The sequence below is a fragment of the Eptesicus fuscus genome, chromosome 7 (genome assembly GCF_027574615.1).
Source record: "Eptesicus fuscus isolate TK198812 chromosome 7, DD_ASM_mEF_20220401, whole genome shotgun sequence".
NCBI classification, from domain to species: domain Eukaryota; kingdom Metazoa; phylum Chordata; class Mammalia; order Chiroptera; family Vespertilionidae; genus Eptesicus; species Eptesicus fuscus.
In genome coordinates, this window is record NC_072479.1 from 28,606,806 (window position 1) to 28,633,290 (window position 26,485).

General features: G+C 36.8%; 1 protein-coding gene across 1 annotated transcript; it reads right to left on the minus strand.

Annotated features, from left to right (window-relative positions):
* Nucleotides 1–1,515: 1,515 nt before the first annotated feature.
* On the minus strand, nucleotides 1,516–22,732 carry ALX1 (ALX homeobox 1). Its single transcript, XM_008143792.3, has 4 exons — nucleotides 22,507–22,732; nucleotides 19,344–19,648; nucleotides 16,428–16,556; nucleotides 1,516–2,096 (listed from the first exon to the last, which is right to left on the minus strand). Exons 1-4 carry the CDS (start codon nucleotides 22,730–22,732, stop codon nucleotides 1,776–1,778), a joined length of 981 nt encoding a protein of 326 aa, XP_008142014.1. The 3' UTR covers nucleotides 1,516–1,775.
* Nucleotides 22,733–26,485: the final 3,753 nt, after the last annotated feature.

Below are 26,485 nucleotides of genomic sequence, written 5' to 3' on the forward strand. Positions count from 1 at the left end.
TTTCAACTAAGAAAGCAAAGAAAATGAACATGAATACTACTAATTTGGGAATTTAAAAAAATATATTACATTTTAGTTCTAAGTTTTAGTTCACAAATTCCAACTAACCACATATATGAATATATTAAAAGAAGTTATTGTCTTCTAAAACATGAAGGATATTTAACAGCTGCCTAAACAATCTTTTAACACAAGCTCCTGCATGTAAGCATAATTCTCAGGGCCAAAGTTGAACAAGTTTGTCTTGGGAACAAAACTAAAAAGAGAGAACACAAAAGTAATAAAGAACAGAGTTATTATGAAGTCTAAGAATGTTTGTTTAGGACATCACTCATCTCCATCATCTGTTTGATTTAAAATTTTATTACAAAAGATGTCTAACTGCTGTAAATATTTTCCCACTAGGAAGAGATACTTACTGGATGTAAGTACTTTTTCTTAAATTTAATTTTTAAATGCATGTACTCTTGTCCTTTAGCCTTTATATCTTCCAAGCATATCCCCAAAGGCAGTAGGAACCACAAGGAAGATTCTAAGAGAGTACAAAGAGCAGATCTTGCTCTGATCCATGCCATGAAAGTCATCTTCATTTCAATTAATTTACTTTGCCTTTATGAACTTAGAGTCTTTCAAGGAGGTTGACATTTCACTCATCTGAAAAAGCTTGGAATGTGACAGGGGAAAGGGAGGAGAAGTAAATCAACGGGGTTAGCAATTTTCCAGATGCAATGTATTTTTCTTCTTCTTTTCCACCAGAAATTTTAGAGAGTCTTCTGACATTTTAATTCCCTATGCAAAACCACAGTAGCAAAAAATGCTTACAGATTATATGTCAAAAAACAAACACACACGTAAGTGCACTTGCACATGAAGTAAATATAAATTCAGATTCACTACTCCTTTAACAGAATACATTTCTTTTAGTGCATTTATTATATATTTGTGTATACCGTTTAATCGACAACTTTAACTTAAAAGCAACAGCAGGTTTTGTAACTTTCTTTGTGTCTGATAACTAAAACACTGAGTCCATGCTGACTTTTTCACTCAAAAGATGGCATTTATAAAAAACTGTTCTCATGACTATATTTTAAATCACACCGGAATATTTCAGTTATCACCTTTAGCCACATGGCTTCAGGAAACTATGCCCAAATATTTCATGCAAATGCTGGTCATTTTAGAAGAGTTCTTTTTGCGTGGATTGGAAACTAACCATCTAGGGATTAAAAAAAAAAAATCTTTGAGACCTGAAGATAAATTCTCAGCAGCAGGGGATATGCCCATTGTTTTGGAGCCAGAGAGGGAGAGATGGCATTTAACTCCCCAAAACACCCTGCTTCAATATTTACCTGACAGCTTCGGTATCCTGACAGGTTCCCCAGTGCATTTCTTCCTTTATCAGGTATTACTTTACAAGGGATTTCTTGTTGTTGCAGAACTAACATAAATCAATCTATAACAGAGGAATTTATTTAATACATTTATTCTTTTAAGAAGATTGCATGACCATATTTCATTGATTTGTACAATAGAAGAAAGTTACTACTAAAACAGAGTTTGTGGAGACTGGTGCATGGTAAACCTATTTAGTCCTCAGATGTTCACTCTTAGATTTTCATGTTAAATAATAACAACTATTCATTTAAGCTGGTCTCACTGTATATCTTGACCGTTAGCAATTCCACACACAGCAGCTTATTGTGATGTCCTTTAAATATGAGCAATAAGAATGTTTGACTTTTCCATTTAAAGAAAAATAAGAGTACTGTATGTTACATGGCCCATGAAATATTGGCAGTGTGCTCCTTGGCTTTCATTCGAAGGACTGCGATACTGGAAGACCGCCGCTCGAACTCTGGCTTTGTTTCAAACGCATGTCCATTGGTAGCCCCCGTCAGAAGAGAGTCAGTGAAAAAATTGTTGAGGGGCACGTGGCTGAACTGGTTCTGGTGGTTTGAAAACCCTGTGTAACTGGAGTCTGTCCGAGGCGAGTGAGAGTAAGGTGTCATGCAGGAGGAAGTGTCACGTGGCACCATGCACGACGTGACCACAGAGCCACCACTCGCATTTCCTGCCCACAAATTGTTCTGAATCTGGAATATAGAAAACAACAAGTATTACATTTACGCGTTCTCACTTTTGTTCCCTTGCTTTCGTTACACTGTGTTTGCTAAATTTTGTTAGCTATTCATTGTTTGCTCCTGATGGGTGGTCTGTAATTACATTCTGAGTATGTCAAGTGATTACTGAAAAATAATTATTTGAAAGATTCTTCCAATTTGTTTTACTGTAATAGATCACCGAAACCCACATATTTAACCACATAAAATACTCTCAAAACATGTCAATCTCTTGAGTATTCTTTTTACAGTCATAATTTCTAAAATGAAATCTGGAAGATTTAGTCATGATTCATGACCAATTCATGTGCTTAGAAAAGTGGTTTAAAAGGTGGTTTTAAGTTTAAATATAGTTTTCATATTTCTAAACAAATGACACAATTTCATTTTTTACGCTCCATAGTTGGACTCAATGTGGCAGTTTTTGTTGGAAACCATTGCTGACATTAAGCTGTTTGCTCTGTGGATATTTTTGATCAAACTCATCTTGGAAAATGTTTAACCTTTCATTGCCTTTTATTTCCTAACATCTTGAATACATAGATCTGTGAATATGAAAAATAAGTACATATTTTAAACATTTATTCTTTGACATATATGATATAGTGAGGTTACAACAGATGTATGGCATGTAAAACAAATTTAGAATTCTAAAACATGACCATTACCAAATAATGGAAGCAACTGAGACAAATACTCAAGTATTAGCAAAAATATATGAATATAATGTAATTACTAAAAAACAAAATCATATTTATGATTGAAAACTGGGTTATCACCCAAGAAATCCACATTTCATATCACAAAATCTCTACAGAAAACGATTAGTACATTACCAACAAACACAAATTTCTCTAAAGTTGTGAGCGCGTAAAAAAACCCTAAATCGAATTTGCATAATATAAATTTTCAGTAGAAAGTAGATTAAGACTAGATATTTAAATGAGGATAGAAATACAACAATCACATGCATTACTAAGAAGCACAGAGAAAATCATGACAAATGGAAGGAGCTGAGGGAAAACAGAAAGGGATATGTTGCGTGGTGTAGTGTGGCAGACATGCAGCCTTAGGAGATGAAATTTAAACTCTGTCTGCCTTTTGCAACATTGTTGCAATAGATTTGTAGTAGAACACAGCAGCAATATACACACTCATCACATCTGGCTTTCTTTTAAAAAATCCTGATAATTAGAATTATCAATTACAATGTTTTCTTATATTTATTTTACACAAAGATTCCAGTCTACTACATCTGGCCTTTGGTGTGTCTTACAACACCCAAACTTAAATTGTACTTTTTAAAAACAACTTACTACCAATTTAAAGTAGAAAATATCTTAGTGACGCTTCTAGATCACACTGGCAGAGAAGTTACTCTGTCGCACAGGAAAGACCACGTAACCAGTTTCAAACTGAACATCTGATTTCATCTCTTAGGTGGGACTGCAACAATTGGCAAGATGCCCATTTTAGTTATATTCTAATAATAGTTTTTTATATGAATATTTTGTAAGCTGCTATAAATGTCAAATCTATGAGATATATCTATAAATATGTATAATAATATGCATATTTTATTAATCCTTACATGGTCATGGTCTATGTTGTTTCAATTATGACTCATTCTATGATATGTATCCCACTTTAAAAAAATACGTAATGACTGATGCCAGTGATTGCTGAATTATGTATTTCAAACCAACAGGAGAGGCTGTTGATGTCATTACCCTGTCCAGCTAGCTCTTCTAAGTTGATTTGGTTGATTTTCCTCTGACATTCAATCAAACATTGTGCTACATTGAAAAAACCACAGTCACATGTCTGACAAAAGGGCTTTCAGGAAATGAAAGTGAACTTGCTTGCTTACTTTTGAAAAAGTAAATGAAAGGCAAACTAGTGGCAGAGAAAGATTATTTACATTTTATGTTTGTTAAAGGATTTGTCAATCTATACATAATGTTTAGAATTTATTTTTAAAAGCATCTGCTCATATTCTAAATGCATAGAAATATATTTACCAATTAGGTAAAAAGGGGAAAATAAGAAAGGTATAGACAAGGAAGGTAATCTATGAATATAAGTTAAGAAAGTATTTTCTCCCTAAAAGAATTAACATTGAACTATTTATAAGTTGAAAAGAAATTCTCCAGTTTCCAAGACATGAGAATCAAATGTTTTTATTTTTATCAAAACTTCTTATTTAGACATGATTAGGCAAATTAAATGTGTTACTTTTGGTGAAAGAATTTCTAACATAGACATATTTTCAGAACAGAGCAGATTGGTAAAGCAAGTTACCACAGCAATGCTTTTAGTTAGATTTGGGAAGATACATTAGGCATGGGTGGCAATAGTGTCACACATTTTTTATTGATATGTTCTGTTTCCATGACCTCTGTCTCCCCTCACATCACCCATGTCTTGCTCTCTTTTTAAAATTTCTGATACGTCTTCATTTGACTTTAGGGATTTAGTTGGTTTTCACATTGAAAGTTATGTGTAAGTCACAAAATTAATATCCCCAATGAATTGAGGTTTTCCTTCCTCTAAAGCTTCATTTCTTCTGGATGTTTAAACACCCAGATGATAATCAAGATGAGGCTCATGATAGCTTATGATTATCAATTACCATGTGTCAGACATTATATTAAATGCTTTGTGAAGACTTAAAGCATGGCTTAAGTCTTCTAATCATTATAATGCACTAAAAAGTGTGAGCTTTTACTATCCCCATTTAGTAGAAGGTAAAATATAGAATGGAGAACTTAAGAATCTCACCCAAGATTGAGTGACTCCAATGGTGGAGATCAAATCTGAACCCAGCAAATCATAAAGAATGTTACAAGGGTGTAAAAATTACTCTATAAGTTAAAATTGCTTATTTACTTATTCAAAATCCTAACTTTGTGGGGGTTCTTAGGCTTACTCTCTGAAAGCAAAATCCTCAATGATTGCTCAGACTCTTTCTTTATCTTCAGGCCTAACACAACACATAATAAGCCCTTAATACAAATTTATTAAGTGATTGAAAAACTCTAAGAACATGAAATTTGAACTGACCCATCTTACAGATTAATCAAACTTTTATGGGCAATGCATGTTAATGTATCTACATTTTGTTTCATAATTTGAACTCTAGAATCACCATACTACAATCATTATCTTAATAGAAATCATAAAAATTACATACCTAAACCTTGCTAACTATATTTCTCTGGGTAGATTTTTCCCCCCTCTCTATGAAATACTTATTCTGTATTATAGATGCATCTTCTTGGAGATTCTGGTTCATTTAACAGAAGGTGTGGCTCAAGGGGTCTATGTTAAAATAAAGGCCATAATACACACATGCAATTCTGAAAATCATCAAGGATTGGGAAATCCAGCTTCCCTCCACATGCAAAACCCCTCCTACACTTTTAGTTATGTTCGCTTCCGTTGACAAGAAGCTCACCTGTTTTAAAAACACTCCATTCCCTTTTGGAGAGCTCTATAAAAAAGCAAGCTGTTGTCTTCCCCTATCTATCACTTCTATTTCTGTTCCTTAAAATGATACAGAATAGGTAGTGTATTTCTCACATGTGAAAACCTTCAAATATCCTACAACATTATTACACAATTGCAAGTCTCTCTTCTTTAAGCATTCCTCATATGCATGGTTTCCAGACTGCTCATTCCAGTCACATTCCCCAGATATGCTGGAGGTTGTCAACACCCTTCACCCATGTCAATATCCAGCACTGAGAACAGAATATCATATTCTAGAAGTTATCTGAACACCACTATAGGGGAACCTGGCAAGTAACATCATTGTTCCAGATTATCTACTTCTGTTAATATTTTAAGGAAATATTTAACTACAAAGTTGTTTGATCTCGTGATTTACAAAATCTGTTGTCAAGGTGGTCTCATTCTATGGCTGTTCCATGCCTCTACCCATTGTATTCTTCTGTAAGTGATCCTTCTAAAGCTATGTGCTGGGTCTACAAGTCATATTGTCTAAAACTGCTTATACATATTTGTCAACAGAAAAGCCATACAAAAATCTCACTCTCTGACTCGTTATAAGAAATACTACATTTTCTGTTAAATTTTGAATGCATATTTTTTTCTATATAGAATTGTTACTCTTTTGGATTATTTCACAGACACCTACAATGGCAGTGCCCAGCACCAAATAAATTTTGGGGTGTTTCTGTCGGCCTCTAACTGTATAATAGTCAAGGGCTTTAAACCAGAAAGAACGTTATTAAATATCCTTCTTTCATGTGTACTGGGGAAAAAAAAAAAGAAAAAGACTGCCTGCCTTCACACTTTTTCTTCTTTGTGTTTAAAAGGAGTGAAGAATCTTAAAACATTCCATGTTTTAATGTGCTTCGCAACGTTTTTAAAAGTTCTAGGGATATGTTCAAAGCACTGTCCAGGGAACTTAGCCAACTGCCTCCCATTAGCATGAATAGAAGTTCCGCTGACTTCTACACACCACTTTGAACATTTATTTGCCCCTTAATGTTTTCCTAATCAAATAAAAAGTTAACACTTAATTATTCCATGACTTTGAATTTTGGAGGAAAGTTATTTTTTGTCTGATTCTTTCCAAACTGAAAACAAATTTATTTAACATTCATTTTCATCCTAAGAAATTAAAAGCTACAGGTAGGAAGAAGAGGGTTCATATATAGTACGTGCATATTATACATACAAAATACACACATGTTAAGAGTTCTTCACTGTGGATATATATTTGTCATGAATTAAAGTAATATGGTAAAGTATGGATATGGAAATTACCTTCACCTAGAAACTTGATATAGGTATATTCTTATATAACCAAAATTACAAAGAAAATTTTAGTATGCTAAATATGGTGCATATTTCAAATATCTTTGCTGATTTTATTGAAGTGAGTAGTTTTTCATGCTTTTTAAAAACCTTGTTAGTCTTTGTCTTAATTTTAAAGTAGCATGATGTGTAAAAGACATCAAAGAGTTCCATGACAGCATTATATATTCTATATACTAATATTAGTGCTATATGGAAGACAGCAGCTTATGGATTTAATCTGGATTTAATAGAGATACTTATAAACATGAAAATATACAATTAACAGTCATTCCTTAATTTCAAAGTATCTATAAAACCAATATTTATCTACTAAAATAATTTCATTTAACCATACTTCTCCTCTGTATATATAGACTGCTCCTACCTGCCAACAATATCCATATATACACACATAATTACACATACCATATGCACACATCATGCTACTACACACATACTACCCTCACATCAAATAACCACACGCTTCCCTGTTAAAGGTTAATTTAAAAAATCAGAAATCAGGGATTCACAAAGAGTTATTTGTGATGCTAATATAGCAATAGCTTATTTGCATTAAAATACAAAAGTTGATTTTGGTTTTTCATCATTGACAGAATGTTTACATTTATCGATTACTCTGCTTATCATTTAATACTTACTATATAGATTTATTACCACATTATCACCATATAATTTACCGGATTTTTATATGGTCCCTTTAAAAAATATAAACATCACTTTTTACAAAAGCAGTTCAATTTTTTAAGAGACTATTACATTATTTACTAGCCTATCACTTTCTTTAAAATGCAGGGTGGAAAAATATTAATAAGAATCATATGTTTGGTAACTTGCAGATATTTTTAGCTGTTGACTAACTTTAGGGTCCCATTAACTTTTCTAGTAACCACATCAGTAGGTTGCTGGCAGGGAGAAGGAATTAAGTGTTTTTCTAAGTAGGGAGTTTGCTACCAGTGAATAACACACACTGAGGCTTTGTCCATCTGGGAAAAAGTCCCAACTAGAATAAATCACAGTAAAAAGATCGATTGATCATGTTGAGGTACTACTTGAGATAAACATGAGGTTGCACTTTCATTGGTGCCTACTTATTAGGTGTCATTTGGCCAAAGAAAAATTAATATATTAACTTTTTTTGAAATCGTTTACATCTTAAAAATTCCAAAAGTATATATTCTCAGCATATAGTATTATTAAGCTGAAGTGATTAGAAATCAATTCATCAGAAATGGATCACATATTAAATATTGATTGCTATTTAGATTTTTAAAATAAAATTCCATCTTACAAATATGTTCAGAGATTTGGAACAAGAAAGAATGCATTTTCCATTTTTAAAAAAGTCATTGTTAGATATAACAGTTATATGAGACCAATAATCTGAGAAAAAATTGCTTTACAGAAAAATGAAACCATATATCTCTTCTTAGTACATAAATATAGGCACTAAGTTTCATAAGCAATGTTAATGTCTGGAAACTTTCAGAATGACATCATATAAATGTGTTTAAATTTTGTATTATTCAAATAATATTTGAAATACAAGTCAAATATATAAGAAACATTAAAGACATTTTTTTCTTTTCCTTTAGTTCTGGGTGTGTTCACAAATTTTATAGTAATTATCATTAAAAAATTATAGGAAAGTATACCCTATATTCCTTAAAATAAAACTTTTCAGCTCAACTAACTTAAAGAGGTCATAAAATCATAGTACTTAGCATTTTCTATTTTATTTATTATTATCCAGCAAAAAATATATTTTCCAATTATTTTTTCACATTCCCTTACATGTATTTTAATACATGCATGATAACCATTGCTGATTTATCAGGGCCTGATTCATTTTTGATGACACAATTGCCCTATTAAAATTAAGTTCACGCCCAGCCAGCATGGCTCAGTGATTGAGTCGACCTATGAACCAGGAGGTAACAGTTTGATTCCCTAACAGGGCACATGCTGAGGTTGCAGCTCCCAGTGGGGGGACCTGCAGGAGGCAGCCTATTGATGATTCTCTCATCATTGATGTTTCTATCGCTCCCTCTTCCTTCCTCTCTGAAACCAATAAGAATATTTAAAAAATTAATTCCACAACAATAAGAAACAAAGATTAAAATATGAAGTAAGTTTTCCTTGTGAATTAATAGGATACAAATCAAATATGCAAATACTTGCATTTTCATATAATAGTTTAAATCTTAGAAATGTCTAATTTATGTCAAACATGAACTTTGAATTTATTCTTAAAATCCTGAATAAAGTCATAAATTATAGATATTGTGTATTTGTGTTAACTACAAAACTGAAATTTCATTTTTGTGATTTTTAAATCAAGTGTGAGTTTGTGCAAATTTTCTTTTCTATTTTAATGCTTCATGATTTGGAATAGAAAAGAAAACCCATAGAAACACGAGGCTTAATAAATATGGTACAGATAAAATTCTGGATTAAAGTTTTTCATAAGGTTCACTAACCTTATTGTTATTGACTAACAATAATAGTGTGAACTGCAAGTTTTAACCCACAGGTCTGTTCTCATAGACTTCCCAGGCTTCCGTGGCTTAATTTCCCCCTGGTTCTTCTCTATTCTCCTGTAAGGTAGTTTTCATGTGTATAAGAAACATTGGCACTCTTCAAAATCTATTTTTACATTTCTTCTTATTTATTTTGGTAATCTACTCAATTTTTTATTTACTTTTCCCTCTTAATATGTAAAATACTGTACATCTGAAACTAATACAAAATATTATTGAATGTCAAGTATAATTGGAAAAAATTAAAGAAATATATATATAATACTTATGACCAATTCAGTTAAATTTAATGCTTTAACAGTGGCCACCTATTAAAAGTAACAACAACCAAAAAAATTAGCTAAGTTATAATTATTGGTATGTCATTAAATCACAGTAAACATGAATATTAAATATTTTAAAGAACTAAATCTATTTTCATAATCTAAAACATGAATGCACATTACTTCTTGGAGGACATTCTTTATCCCTTTAAACTATATATATTTTCAACAAAATAAGAGTTATTCACCATTTGTGTCTAGCTGCATCTTCAGCAAATTGATATTGACAAAATCTGCTTCACGCTACATATAATTTACTTTGAATATATATATGCCTCTATATGAAATATTGTTTATGCATATTTATATAAAACTTGCATATATTTAATTAAAGCAACTTTATCAATTATAAAAATTATATTTGTTTGAGTAATAGACTATCATATCATATTCCTTGTATGATTTTAAATATTTGTGCTTTTAATCAGTGAGAAATTGTACAATATCAATAAGACTTGTGGACCTAATGATGTTAGCATTTTTGTCCCTCCATTCATAAAGGGAGTTTCACTGTGTAATTACATAACCATTGTGCTGGTTGTTTCATATATATGAGACTATTCATTATATCACACATCAAGTAGAACTATATTACTAACATTTTTTCAAAGCTTACTGTGAGCACATTTAAATATTTGGAAAATATAGAAATAACAGTGATAAAATTGTGAGACTTTCTCCAAAGGTTAAAAACTGATCCAGATACCAAATTGCTACATCACAGTTGTTTAAGGAGGGAAGTTCCTTATTCCTTATTTAGCTTAAGTAAATGTAAACTTTAAAATTAGTACAGAAAATGGTGATAAAAGAGGATAGGGTGAACAATATCCTCACAATGGCTATTTTATTGCTTTATTATTTCCTTTTATTTTTTTGTTTTGTTTTGTTTTTTGTTATTTCAAAAACCTCATTAAAATTTTTCTTGGGAAAAACTTGCATGCCTTCTTTGAAATTTTTGATGAAAATATTTTGGAAGAAGAAGAATATGCTCAAACTTTCCTAAAGTTACCAGACTTAGTTATCTTAATTTAAAGAAGAAATTATATTAAACTGAATTTGGTCTTCTCCTAGATCCCTAAATAGTAAATTTGCTCACAGATTGAATTAGTTTAAATGCTACAACATACAACATAAGAGAACATTCAAAACAGTTACTTTTCCTCTCTATTGTAGGAAAAAATAATAACTAATGGCTATTATAGAATGGTTACTATTTATTGAGCACTCATTATGTACTAGCCAATCTCCTAAGTAATTTGCATACATTGTTATGTTTAATCTTTTCAAAGATTATATGAACTTTATCCCTGTCTTATGAATGAGGAGAAACATTCCTTGAAGTTAATTTATTTGGAGAAAGCTCCAAAACATATTAAGAGGGCATAGACAGGATTTAAAGTCACCACTCCCTGACTGTGAGGCCCATAGTCATACCTTCAAACCTGGCCCTCCTCAAGTCTCAGGATTTACCAGTAGCTCAGTAGGCTGTTTAGAAATCAACTTACTCCTCGCAATAAAAGAAAAAGCTTTATGATGATGGTCATCAGCATCTATACTACCATGACGACCAACTCTAGCACTAACAATGCTTCCATTTTACAAAGAATCTGAAAATTAAGGAAGTAAAGAGACTTATCAAAAGTTGCCCCACTAGTAAATGATCAAGTTAATATAATCCAAAGCAAATCTAAGGACATAAAATTAGGGTTCCTTGTAAGAATGAAGGCTAGTTATAATCTTCCAGAAATTTTTATACTTTAAATATTTTCTTCACCAAAATAATTTTTTAAATGCTTTGGTTTTGAAAATTACAAACAAATTACAATCTACTATTGATAGATGCTTTCATGCATTTTCAATTGAAGGGCAAAGGTATTTTTGGTTGCTGGGTCTAATTTGCATCAAGAAGCATTTGCAGAATTTGGTACAAATATCACCTAGTTCTTTTTTGGGAATATCATTATTTTTATTGTTGACACTATCACCCTCTTTGCTCACCTCCACCCTGTCCCCGCCCCCCTCCCCTCTGGCCATCACCACACTGTAGTCTGTGCTTATGGGGTGTGCATATACTAGTATATATTCTTTAGCTAATCCCTTCACCTTCTTTCATCCAGTCCTCCTCTGCTCTGACAGCTGTCAGTCTGCTCCATGTATCCATACCTCTGTTTCTATTTCGTTCATCAGTTTATTTTGTTCATTAGATTCCATATAAAAATGAGTCACCTAGTTCTTAATTTGTCCACAAAGAAGGAGAGTTTGTCTGGCTCATCTGTACAACCCCCATGCATACAACAGTACCACACATACTATATTTATTGGAAAGGTTTCAGCAAAATCTTTCTAGTCTATTCCTTTTAGCAGAGGAGGAAATTGAGATAAAAAAGGAAAACCTAAATGCTTAAAGACCACAGAATTGGTTAATAGCAGAGATTCAGAAATCAACTGTGGTACTGGAAATTGATTACTTTTAGGTTTATAATGTACTCCTGAAAAAATTTTGAAGTGAATCAATACTTTGTTCACATCTATTCAGTATATATACATGGGGAGGCAAATGTTTACATTTGTATGTGAATGAGTTTGTTCTTTGTATTATTATTTATTAATTATTATTTATTTGTATTACAAGTGTAAACCCATTTTTATCCATCCCTGTATAATTTGCTTAATACTGTGGTGATACAAAGGTAAGAATTGAGTCATCTTTTAAGAAACTTTAATAGTAAACTGGCAGGCAGACACTGCATACAGCCCATCACAGTCAGTGGAGAAAGTGATGTGCTGATTAAAGGAGGACTGGGAAAAGGTTTCATGGAGGAAAAGGGGTTAGGTGAGGGGAAGGGAATTCAAGAGAGAGGGGACAAATTCAGCACAAGCAATGAAACAGTTTTTTAAAATATCATGTTTTGGAGAACATCAAGTAGTTTAACTTACCTAAATCATACAGTTGTTGAATGGCATCTAATATTGTGAGCTAAAGTGTGTGTGTTTTTTTAAATGCTATTTCAGTACTACATTAAATCATTTTACTACCGATATCACACCACTCACTTTCTTATTATTTGTTTGCTATCAAATATGAGTGAGCTAAAGAAATATAATATATGAAAACAGTCTAACAGTGTCTACATTTTTAATGCTTTATGTCCTTATTTTATACATTTAGAAATAGAAGTATTTTTGCTTCCCAAGGTAATTAATTGAATGTTTTAGGGTCAAAGCTTAACTACTTCATTGCTCAATGATGCATTATAGAGATAATGTTACCTAAGGCACCCTGGACTCCCACTCAGAGATCCTGGGTTCTGATTCAGTGATTACTGGCTGTAGGAAGAAAGTCAGGCTGAAATAAGCCCTCAGCTGGCAGTTACTTTCTTTTACTGTTATGGCTGCTGTTACCATAGTGCAATGAAGACCAGTGAAAACAAAGTAGTTAGAACACGTTAGAAAATATAATTAGTATTCATAAGTAATCATATTACATGTTATCTATGGACCTTTATGCTAAGTAAGATCAGTACCCACACTGGGCCGGCTCGAGAAGATCTTTCTAAGCCATCTCTGCTTTCCGTGTCTCTCTGTGTATGCCTGTGCTTTCCTGCCAAATTGCTAATTCTTTGTTTCTGTCCTGCCTCCAACATTTTCTAGTTTCCAACTGTTTTTATAATTAATAACTTTTTTCTATAATTAGTAACAGTAACCAAATTCAAAGTTTTATTGCACCGAGCTGTTGCGTTCTATTTCGGTTTCTATTTTTCCCATTATACATTTCTATTTTCAAGCCACAAGATTGAAAAAAAAAAAAAAGTTTCCTTTAGGCTGAAGCTTGGAGACGTGGTACTGTCATAATTCTTTTTCAAACAAACTAAAAAGTGAACTCCATATTTTAAAGTTAAAACAAAATTTCCCCTTACAGTGGGGGAGTGGAAGACACTTCATTTCAGAATTTCTGGCAAGCAAACAGTATATGACTTACCAGTGAAGAAAAGCACTACGGATGCTACAGCATTGATTTTAGTTATTGTTGACAAGTTGCACTGTCAAAATAACTTCAACATCTGATCTCCGTGCTTCCATACTTAAATTATGAGGTGGTATCACCAATGTACACACAGTATGGAGAAGCCACAGGGAGAATTAGTGTGAAATTCCCATGACTTGTGAGGGGAAATTTTAAATTACGCCTTTGCTAGAGTGCAAAAGACTCAAATGTATAATTTGTACCATTTTCTTTCCTGCTTGAGCTGCTAGGTTGCCTCATTCTGCTAAATGATAATACCTAAAGCTGTGCAGCATAATAACATAATGGCATGATAATCCTAGGAAAAAGGGCATCTAGTCAGAGTATATTAAGTAATATTAAGCCACTATAAAAAGGTTAATTGGTGCCAGGCACTATAATTAATGCTTTAGGCTACACTGAAGACGAAAGGGGAGTTAGAGATAATGCAACCAACAGCAAGGAACAAAGTAAAAAATGGGCTTTACAAGAAAAGGAATGACAATTGAAATAATAAGGTATGAAAAATATATAATTGAGTGTTGTGGAATAAACTTATCAGACTGTTTAAAGTCCATTTGAAAAGAGTTCCTAACATGTGACTTATTTCTAAAGTCCTCATAGTCAACTATCACCTCTAATAGTTCAAAATTATATAAAATATATGCTATGTCTATTATTTTTTATTGTTATTTCACTGGTTGTGAGCACATTCGCTGCTCCCCTAAACTAAAGTGCAAATTCGAATAAACAACTTAAGCTGTATCCTCCTTTGGTATTAATTTGCTAACCCTTCAATCATTTAAACATATTTGCTGAGACAGTCTGTATTGAGAGTTAAGATCTTTCCATTGGGAGCCAGAATGCCTCTGGTCAAATCAGGGCTTCAGCACCAGTGGAAGTGAGTATATACCTCACCTCTCTGTGCCTCAGTTTCCTCACATGAAACATGGGGATAAATAATAATGCATACCACATAAGGCTGCTGTGAGGATTGAATGAGTTAATATATACAACCTGCTTAAAAGAGTGCCTCGGAGAGTAAGGGCTGTAGTCACATTCACAACTAGGAGAACACTGCAGTGCCTATTCTCAGGGAGCTGGTAGCGTAGAGGGGAAAGAGCCGCCTAGCACTCTGCTTAAAACTCAACCAGGACACTCAAAACTATTTGGTGCATAACATTTCCTTAGCCTTATGATGATAAGTAACCAGGAGTGTATACATGCTTTTAGACAGAAGAAAAATATAAGGGACCTGCTTTAAGACACATTTTTAAAAGTAAGAGAAAACACAATTCTTCTCATGGCAGGTGTGGCATTTAGTCAAAAGTTACTAGCAAACTGCAGTACAAGGCTGAGCCATAGCCTCCCCTTAGAGACTGGCCCATAAGAAACTACTTGTGTGATCACAGACCAATTCCTTAACTCACCTGGGTCTGCTTTCCTAACTTCTAAAATGAAGAAGCAGAATAAAATGATTTCTAAGGCTCTTGTTCATATATAATATTACCTGAATACATTTGCTGAATTTACTGGAGGAGTGAAGGTCTCAAGATAGGTTACTAAGGGTCAAAAAAGGGCATCAGAACATAAGGATAGCAGAAAAATAGAGGACTGAATTCATACTAAAAGGGTATGAATTTATAGTTGAAGAAAATGAATACCTTAAGTAAGTTTGGGGCTGTGACGATTTCGTTACTGGACTGTCAAGGTATTCCACCAACATACATGTTACATATTTGTTATCTAAGTGGTCTCTTACAGTGCATATCATTAAACAAAAAGGAAGTAAATAACAGATGGCTTATTCCTTATACTATGTGTCAATCATGCACCAAATACAGTTCTGAATAATTCAGTGTTAGGAAAAAGTAATTCTCATTTAGAAAGGCAAGAATATTTTTTACTTACATGCATTACAAAGTATGGATAAGAAAAAAAACCTAAATTAAAAAATTAGAAGAAAAAATAATTTCTAGTCTTTGAAATGAGAGCTCCCATTATAAAGGGAAGTGTTTTTTCACATGATAAAAAATTTTTAAATTATATTCAGTCTTAATTCTACATGCATGTTAAGAAGCAAAGGACTAAATGTTTCCTTCAAAGAAGGACCAACTTCAAAGCTAAACAGACAACATAGGAAAAGAGATTATTTTAATGGAATGCAGGCTTCATATACTACATTTGACACTAGGTTGTATAGGACTGACTCATGAAACATTATCTACAGAGATAGCATGCCAAACAATATTCAATATATTTTTTGAAATAAGGGAAGTGATTTTGAATAATTAAAATGCAGAGTAATTAGCAGACGTAGACAATTGAATGATGCTACTTCAGGTGTTGCATTGTATAACAAGGAAGAGACCCTGAAATATTGTTAAATGAATGGCTCTGGGGGGAAAAAATAGTAACAAAATAAATATTTTAGTAAAATAAAAATTTAACAAACATGAAAAAAGTCCTCTAGAGTTTAAAATTCTCATTCCTAACCTTTATCTTAGATATAATAAAGTCTATACTAGCTCTTTTAATAATATACACACCGCATGTATTTTTCTTGATCAGTATTCCACACAGTTTATCATACCTGAGGATAGCTGTCAGTCCTGGGCAAAACTGATATATCATAGGTGGCAGCAAAATGGCTTTTAGCTTGTTGTATTTGGCCATAACGTTCTCTTTTCCTCCACTTGGCCCTTCGATTTTGAAACCAAACCTAATTTTTCAAAGAAGTAGAATTTTAGCTAAAGAATACTTGATAATATAAATGTGATGTTAAAATAATTCAAATCAGAAAGGTAAATCAGGTCAATAAAATTACTAATAAAATAATTTTTATCAGAAAAAAATCCACAAATTTTACATTCTATTTTACCTTGATATAAGTGCTATAACCATGAGGCACTATAAATTAACATAAAAAGACAAAATACTTTAAAAACATTTATTTAATATGTTTGAGCCTCTGTTTTTTCATGACATTAACCCAGCCAATTTATAACCAAATGAATATCTGGGTCTATCAAAAACAATTATCTTTAAAGCATTTCATAAAGTGAAGACTTTTCTTGATTATATCCATACTTAGATACTCTTAGAAAAAATTTAAACATAAAGACTTAATCTAAAAATATATGGCATCAGCAGAAATATCATTATTATATAGAAACATAAAATATTAAGATTAGATATAATACTGAGCATGATAGAGACAAAAGGTAAAATGGAACCATCTGAAGTACAATTATGGTTTTAAATAAACAAATGTGTTTATTACATCATAACATTTATCTTCTCTTATAGAAAATATTCAGCCATCATAAAAATTATTCTCCAATTTAAATGACTTACAGGTAATAAATAATAAAAGAAATGGAGCAGATATAACCAAGTGTGAAGAAAGTCTGTGAGTTAGTGGGACCTCTACAGGGTCACTACACTCTCATACTAACAATGTTTATCACAACAACCGTTTTCCACAGAGGGTTAAATATTCACTAATTCATACTTATCACTCTCCAGAATTTTCATTTTAATATTTTCATGTATTAAAGGGAGATATAGAAAAGCATCTTCAATATGTATAAATTGATGTTTTTTATTAAACATGACACAAGCAGCTTCCAGGAACTCTTTAGTCTTTACAGAAGTATGTTCAGAATATAAAATATTTAGGAAAGAAGCTGGAAATCAAATATAAAAATGCAAATTGTAAAAATCCTTTTACTAAAATTACTCGAAAGTTTTATTCATTTGCAAATTCAATTATAAACACACTTATTAAAACATTTGAATACTCAGTTTAATATGTAAACATATATTGAAGAGTTAAGATGGCATTTCAGAAGAGTTTTCAGCAATTAAAACAAGGCAAAGGGAGTTACCTGTTCAGTGTGGTTTCTTAGAACACTGCTGGCCAATGTGTGTTATCCATTATGCCCAGACGCAAGACAACATCAACAACCAAACCAAACAAAACATAATTCCTTGCTGTCTCCACAGATAGCCACCAAGAGCATACTAAGGGAATTTAGTAGTAAGGTGTGTGTTTTTTGTTTTGTTTTTTCACTAAGAAAAGACCTTGACAATCTCCTTAAAATGGATGCCAATAACCACTCTGATGTGAAAAGCAGGAAAGAAAACAACCCGAGTAAATTAGGTTCAGGCTGGCTCTCTGTGCATGTTCTTAGACAAAAAGTGAATCAGGATTTGATGAAATGTTAAGGGAGAAATATGCATTGTACACAGCTGATCCCTCTGTATGCAAACACATTTTTCTATGCTTATAAGTATAACTAATTTAAATATGCGGAGACCAGGAAAAAAGAACACATGCGGGCTTGTGCTAACACTTGACAATTCTAAAACTTTTCATTAGCATCAACTTTCTATATACCTACTTCCTGAACTAAGATAAAGTAACCATTTGCTTCCACAACTAAAGAACAAAACCTGCTGCTTGTTACCCCTGCACCACCAGATGTTGTGTTTAATGAAGTAAAGGCCTTAACGATGGCTTAATCTTCAGAATAAATACTATTACTCCACTATGCACAAAAGTGTTCACTCATTCATTTATTCTGTAGTTTATGGGAACTGCAAAATTCAATAGTTTCCTATTTAGAGTAATAAAAGCATGCCAAAGTAAAAGGTCATTCTCCCAAATGATTGTTATTTGGAACCTAATAAAATGTAGTGTAAGAATATCTACTCTAATAAAAATAAAAGATGTCTAAGAGGTAGAATTTTATCCAATATAATTTTTCCTTTTCAAATGATTAAAAATATAGTATATTAAATCATCCAATTTTGATCATCTGAATACAACTTATAATTCAGTACATATTTTTAAATTACTTTATGATCATTATTCCTATTGCCTCTGCAAAAACCATATAAGTTGTCTATATTTAAAATATTGAATGGAATGACATCACTGGCAACTACTAAGGTGATAAAATTAAAAATGAGTTTTATGATCTTTCTTTAATTATGTATAATAAAAATAGATTTGCTTTACATAACAATTGGAAATTTATGGGATTGTTTCTTTTTATCTTTGTCTTATTATTACCTTAACTTCAATAAAAGTATAGATTTATAGGCCATTATACAAATATCAATACCTAGTGTATAACCTTAAAGCAAAACTCAATAGCTGACAAAATAGAAAAACAAAATAAAACACATGCATTAATAAGTGAATAACTATGATTCTATCTGCCTTTTAAAATTAATTTTTGAAATCAGCAGTATATTAAGATATTCAGTTCTTTAAATAATTGATGGTTTTATGCCTATATAACTCGAGTATTCTTTTTTATGGTTTTATGTTAGTTGTTAAATTCTTTGCAAGTATAAAGAAATTTTAGTAGACCTACATGCATAACATTGTTCTACATCTTTGAATAGTTCCTTTGTGGCAAATGCAACTATTGAATTATTCTAACACTACCGACCCACACCCACCGGCACCCACCCAAGGCCATCCTGTGGCTCCTACCTGGACCCTGGCCTCAGTGAGCTCTGTCCTCAGAGCAAGCTGTTCTCTGACGTACACATCTGGGTAATGAGTTTTCTGAAAGACCTTCTCCAGCTCCTCCAGCTGCAAGCTGGTGAAGGTGGTTCGGTGTCTCCGCTTCTTACTGCTGGATACATTGCTGTCACATTTATCCCCAAGTTCATCCAGTTCTCCCTTCTCTGGCATCCCTTTCACGGGAGACATCCGGAGACTGTTACAGTTGTCCATAGCTCTATTTAGTTCAGTGTGAAGTGGCTGTCCTTCTACTTTAGTGATCCCATAGTTCACTGTAACCAGGGGAAACAACAGTTCTCAACATTGTGAAGCATTTAGATGAAGGACTTCAGTTGTAATTTAGAGCATCAGGAAAATGGTCTGCTAGTGATTTATTGTGCCAGTGTTAATTCAATCATCACATTAGGTACAAGTATTAATCCACTTTGGGCAGGTTTAAAGCCATTTTAAAATGTGTACATGGAACTCATATAATTTGCCCAAATTCATAGTTCTACAAGACTAATGCAATGTTTATGCACATAATCTATAATCAAATTAAGGCAGTCAAATTAAAAGTTCTCTAGATTTTTAAAAAAGCCTAAGTGAGCATAATTTTTGAAAACTGAATCAAATTTAATAGAAGTCATATATTTATTCACAGCAGACAAAATTAAGCTACTTACATGGCCCAAGAAAGATACTTCAATTTAAATATCTGTAAACCAAAATCCAAACTCTTCCCAAAAGTTATCTTCCTCCTCCACACAAAAGCTGTAGATTTCCCACATGGTATTATTTCTACTATATTTTTAATATTTCAACTGTATATTCATGTCTGCATTTTAATTTTTTTCAAAAAGTGATCTAAACTTTTAAAAATTATTTTTATATTAGTTTCTGAAAGTGTTTACTATAGAAAGCTGAAGTAGACTTCTTCAGCTTATAAATTTGTTTACAGTTCTTGCTAAATATGTCATATTTATTCTTAAACTCATAAAATATGTTTTAAAGTAGAAAGCTTTATTTTTTCCTCTAATAAAACATAGCAATTAAAACATCTATTAGAAGATTACAAAGAATTACAGCTAGCATTTTGTTTAGGGATGTTTTAATTTCAGTTATTTCCTCCAGACTTGGTTTCATGCTTGGGATATGATATAAAACAAAAAATGTATCATGTGGTGCCACACACACACACACACACACACACACACACACACACATGCAATTAATGCACATAATAAAATGGGAGGCATTTTTTGAAAAGTAAAGTCAACCCAGCCAGAACAATAATTTCCAATGAACTGTCAGAATTTTTTTTTGCTTTTGTCTGTATTTAAACGATCTCTCACAATTTATTTTTACAACTGCTTTAATCATTATACCAATATATTGAACTTTAATACCCATATAATTGAAATGCCAAATAACTTTTGTGCAAAAGAAGATGTGATGTGAACCTAAATATAAAGAAGAGCCATGACTGGTTAACAATTCGGTTTTGTCTCTGTGGACAGAGTTAAGTGGGGAAGTGCGGTAATTAGGGACAGGGGGAGGGGAAGCAGTCCTGAACGTAAGGGCATCTCAGGAGAAAGACAGAACTTTCCTAAACGGAGCGGACTACTGCCTAGGTACACCTTACTTCTTTCATATTAAAACTAGTCCTAGTAGTGTGATGTTCATTTAAAAGCTGATAAAGTATCAAAACCACCTATTTCTCTTCTTATTTTGGATTCCCGACAATTTAAAATATTATGATTGAGTTCTATCCAGCAGTCAGCACAGGGCATTACAGAACCATTTAAACACAAAATCCTGTCCATTCTTACGTAGGTACCTAAGAATTCCAAAAATCTAAAGATACTGCAGTCTGAAAATACACCCAGAAAGCCAAACATTTAGTGTATTAAAAAAATAAAAATTAATTGATGCGTCTTTCTAAATAAATGACTGAAACGATTAACTGATTTTCTCTATCGCTTTGGCCTTTTTTTTTTTTTTTCTTTTTTTTTTTTTTTTTTGGTTTAACGTTGCAAGTCAAAAGTAACTTGCAACATTGAATAAAATATGTACTGTGTGCAAAGTATTTAGAAAAGGAGCTACTATGAGCCGGTGCTTGCCAGATCTTCAACCTCCATTAACACAGGGGGCAGGAGGCTTGTTGTAAATATTTCACACTTAATTCGTTTGTTATTTTAAAGCAACCCGCTCCTTACAGCTTAACTGTGGAATATACACAATGATAAGGAGAAGTCCTCTTGGAATTGTAAACGTGATTGAGCTGTCGCGATCTGAGAAAAAATAGGTTTGTATTGGGTTACAAGATAGAAAGATGGTTTGTTTTGATAACATTTTGACTTGGAGATACTTGCCCACTCCAAGCTGAAGATTTCACCCAGAAGCATTCCGAACGCTTCTGAGGTGACTTCTAATGTGGAGTCAGAAAACTGCACACAGAATGCAGCATTCCGGAGTGAGTGATTGTACCGGGGGTCCTTTGCCCGAAGCTACTTAAAGTGACTGTTGCTCAAAAATGTGTGTTGTCCTGCAAACCCAAAGCAGCAGAAATTGCAAATTCGCCCAAGCTAACCTAGCAACTCTCCAGCCTCACACAGAAAGATACCGCTAGGTCTTGGGGGGGAATTTTTTTTTTAAAGGTTTTTCATCTGAAGGAGTTCAGAGTGTTCTTATTCGTGACGACAGTGACATCCTCCGAGGAGCTGTGATGGATTTCAGCTCCCGGGGCCGGGCGGCGGGCGGGCTAGCAGAGGAAGCGCGCTGTCTTGACTCAATTACGCTTTATTTACCGCCCTATCAGTTTACGCCCGGACCTGGGCAGAGAGAACCCGGGGCCCGCCGGGGACGGCGCTGCGCAGGCAAAGGGGAGCCGGGCGGCACCGCAGCGCCGAGTCCTCCCGATGCCCTCGCAGCCAAACACCGCTTCCCGGTACCGCACCGTGTCTCTGCCTCCCTCCGCCCTCCGGCTTCTCGCTCCCGCTTCCCTTTCCTTCCTCCTTCACTGCCCGCCTGTCCCGCCGGGTCCCCGAACTTCGGGTTCGCAGACGGGCTACCGCGACTGGGGCTGGGGCTGGGGCTGGGGCTGGGGCTGGGGCCGGGGCTGGGGCTGGGGCCGGGGCTGCCGACTCACCGCTGCCGTCCTGACAGGGCGAGGTCCTCTCCAGGCGCACGTGATGCTCGGCGCGGGGCAGGGGCCCGAAGGCCTGCACGCATTTGCCCGCCGCGGCTTTGCTGTAAAAGGACTCATTGTCCAGCGTCTCCATCACATGCTCCAACGCGCCTCCCGCGCCCATGTAAAAGTCACTGTTTTTACTCTGCGGGCTCTTGAGGGCAAACTTCTCGCTCAGAAACTCCATGGTCCCGGTAGCTGTCGCGGAGCTCCCGGGGCGCGGAGGCCGGAGAGCGCTGGGGGAGGGAAGGGGCGGGCGGGAGGAGGGAGGGCCGAGAGGAGGGAAGGGGAAGCGAGCGCTGCGGCGCCGGGAGCTGCCCCGCTCCCAGCCCTTTAATCCGTCCCGGCTGCAAAGGGGGCACCCGAAGTTGCTTTTATATCTTGAAACTCAGCTGGGCTCCTCGGGCAACCTCCCAGTTCTAATGAATATGAAAATAGGCCAGCGACTAACTCCACCCCGGGCCCCCCTCCGCCCCCACCCTCTCCCCACCTACCCCCGCTCCCCCCGGCAGGGCGCGTCCGGGCCGAGGTTAGACAGACAGCTCCGTCTCAGACACATGCCAGGAGGGACGAGGCCCCGACACCCTGAAACATTGTCGCAGCGACAGTGGACTGGCATTTCGGAGGAGCTTGGTGAGATCGCAAAGCACTTACCCCCCACTCCCCGCTCTCTGCGCCCTCCCGGCCCGCCCGCCCCGGTCCCTACCCCGCCCCCACGCCGGCCACCGACTACCCAGAAAGATGTAGAAGCGTCTCGAGAACTTGAAAGGAAGTGTTGCTCTACGGGGCTTTTATTTCATCCGTAAATCGTTTGTGTGGAAGATCCACATTAATCCGAAGCCCAAGAAGCCAGATGCATGGGCAGCGATGAGCTGGGGTGGCGGAGGTGGGGGGGGGGGGGGGGGGCGCTTCTGCTCCCGACCCGGCGCTCGCGGCGCTGCCGAGCCCGCGGCCCTTTCCGAGCCAGCGGCGAGTGGCCCGGTGGCTGGTGGCGGGATGGGAGAGCGAAGCCCAGCCAGAGGCACGGGAACCGTTATACCAATACCACCTTCTTTCTCCCCTTCCCTCCGCAGCCCTCCCCGTGGTCCACGGTTTTATCATTAGGTCCAGATTATTCTAAGAAAACGCCATAGGAAAGTGCCTCCAAGGGGTTCTTGGTACAGGCCAGAGGGGTGCTCATTGCACAAAGAGATTTGTGAACGAGGACGGCCTTCAGCCTTGTTGTTTTTTTTTAAACACTATTCTTTTTTTTTTTTTAAAGAAACACGGTGCGATGACTTTGAAAAGCGCGTGCAGGGAGCGCGGGGCGCGCGGAGCTGGATGCGGGAGAGGCGGCGGCCCGGCGCGGACAGGGCCTGCTCCCCGGACTGCCCGAGGGCGGGGTAGCGCTGCGGGATGGAAAGGCCCCCGCGTGACTTTGGGACTGACTCGGGTTTCCAAGCACCCGAGGGAAATGCGTCCAGGTCTCTAAAACTAGCAAATTTGGTGAAAAGTTCCCACCAGTTGGAGACTAAGGCTGGCGCCTTGCAAGGGACGCCTCTGCTCCAGGCTTTCCCCGCACAGGCCCCGCAGCGCCCGTCCCGTGTCCCCAGGTCAATCTGGGCACGTCGGGCAGCCCACCCCCCGACTTTGGGAGTGGCGAGGCCAAGCCCAACTCTGGCGGGCCTCCGGACGTCCGCACGCGTTCGGAGATGCCCACCCTCTTCGGGGTCTTGGCTGACCCAAGACTCGCTGGCAGGCCCTCTTGGAGGCCAGGACAGGCCACAGCCAGGAAGGAACCACCAGGGAGATCACAGAGCGCTGCGCACCTCAGAGCTGCTCCCTGGCACTGCCCCAGAAGCCAGGCCGGGCCGAACCACCCAGGTCCGGTCTGATCGCGGCCCCAAGCAGCAGCCTCGCTCCCCCAGTCGCTTCTCCCGAGCAGCGGAGCCGGGGCACTCGCTCAGTTCACGCTCCGCGCTGGGAGTGGACTGGGGCGCGCAGTCAGGTTCTGTCGAGTTGATACTATTCCCATAATTATGTAGCTTTTGCTGTCTTGTTATTATTACTGTCTCCTGCAGCCAGCACCAAGCACGGTCAAAGAAAAGCTTTCAGGGATTTTGATCCAGGCGAAAGCCAGATTGCATCAAGGCTCGGGAAATCCAAGCCTGACATCCTCGGCTGGGGCACCCCATAAAAGCCCAGAAAAGGCCGCCCCCCCCCCCCCCCCCGACTGTGCTTAAGAAAGAGCAGCCAGGCCCTCCCTGGACATTTCCTAGCGGGTCCCTGGGCCGCCCCTGCGGGAAAGCTGGGCGCAGGGTTATCCCCTCACTCCTGTGTGGGTTGGTGCTTTTTCATTCTCCACCCCCCTCTGTACTTTCAGATATACGGAAAGTCTGGGTTTCTCTAATAAACACCGGGGGTAGAAGAGAAATGACCGCTTAGCAGTGTCTTTTTTCCCCCCTAAAAATTCACAGCAGCAAGAACGCCTTGCAGACTTGAGGACATATACAAACAACTCCTAGCTATAAACTTCGTTATGTCGTAGAGCCATGTCAGCTTGTTTATAAATATGCGTCTTAAGAGCCCTAAATTCCCTGAGAAACATTCGGTGTCTTTTAAATGAAAGGCATATGATGCAAGCGCTAGAGTATATGTATTCCAAAGCAAGTTCAGCCCCTAGGAAAGTACAGGGAAGCCACGGGGGACCACTGCCTAGCAAGTCCTTCCCACCCTTCCCTCAGACCCACGTTCCACGGCGGTGGTTGGAGGGATGGGACCAAAGTGTCACCAGCCCCACTTAACATCCCTGGAAACTCCTGGAAATGCACATCTCTTACAGGGAATCCTGTGTGTTCTGGAACATGTAACCACATGTGCCTGTTACAGAAGGAACAGCTAATGGCAAACTCCCATAAGGAATGCTTAATCTGCAGTTTTTTGGCAAGAAACTGGGTTTCTGTTTGCCAAGAGCTTCATTAAATAGATTTTGAGAGGTTGAGAGGGAGTTTATGGGAAGGGCACAGCTGTAGCCAATGGAGTATTGGAGTATTAATAATAAAGGTAAAATAATACTCATTGAAACAATGATAGCTGATTTCCAGAGGTCACGAGGAGAGAGCAGAAGTCAGGTGGGAGGCTCTCTCGCCTTCTCTGAGACATACCTGGGATTGTTCTAACTGGTACTTGGAGAACAGCCTTCTTGGAAAATGACCAAAGCACTTTGACAAGCACTTTCAGCTACTCTATCCGGACCCGAATGGCTCTTTCCTCCTCTGCAGGTTTTAAAAAACCTGTTCCTAACCCTCATTCCATATCTTAACCTTCCCCAGTTCCAAACAGTTGCCATGGCCAGGGCCCCAGGGGCCAGTGTTCTAAGGAGCCATCAGCTGGCTAGTAAGACCCAGTTTATTAAGTGAGGTTCTGATTGGGATTTTGTCTTAGCAGGCCCAGCCCATCACCCTCAGGCCACCACTCCCATCTGTGCTCCAGCTTTCTATTTCACCTCTGAGCATAAGAACAGTTCATCTCCTTCCCAGGGAGAGCCTGGGTTCTAATCCCAGGATTCCGCGCCCCATACTTCGTGTGGATCAATAAATCTGCTAGGCATAAAGCTATTCTCCTTTGCTATTTATAGATGGGCAACACTAGAGGAGGTGATGGGAGAGAGTGGGAGTAGGAGAGAGACAGAGTTAGGGGAGGCATCAATTTCTTTTAAAGCCTAACAAACTATTGGACATCCTAGGATTCCAGCACTTTCAGACCTCGGGGTGCTGATGCTTCCTCGAATCGCCGTGATGGGAATGAAGCACAGTGAAGGAATTCCAATAGTCCAGGAAGCAAAGGATGAGTGTTAACAAAAGATAGTGCAGGTTCGAATCTCAGCCTCTTTGATTGATATATGGTTTTCTCTTAATTCCTCTGGCATCATTGGATGCTAACACAGTAGAAAGGCTACTTT

Coding starts and splice junctions, on each gene's coding strand:
- ALX1 (XM_008143792.3), bottom strand. CDS start 22,732: ATGGAGTTTCTGAGCGAGAAGTTTGCCCTCAAGAGCCCGCAGAGTAAA. Junction 19,649..22,506: donor GCCCTGTCAGGACGGCAGCG/GTGAGTCGGCAG, acceptor CCCTGGTTACAG/TGAACTATGGGATCACTAAA. Junction 16,557..19,343: donor TCACTGAGGCCAGGGTCCAG/GTAGGAGCCACA, acceptor TTGAAAAATTAG/GTTTGGTTTCAAAATCGAAG.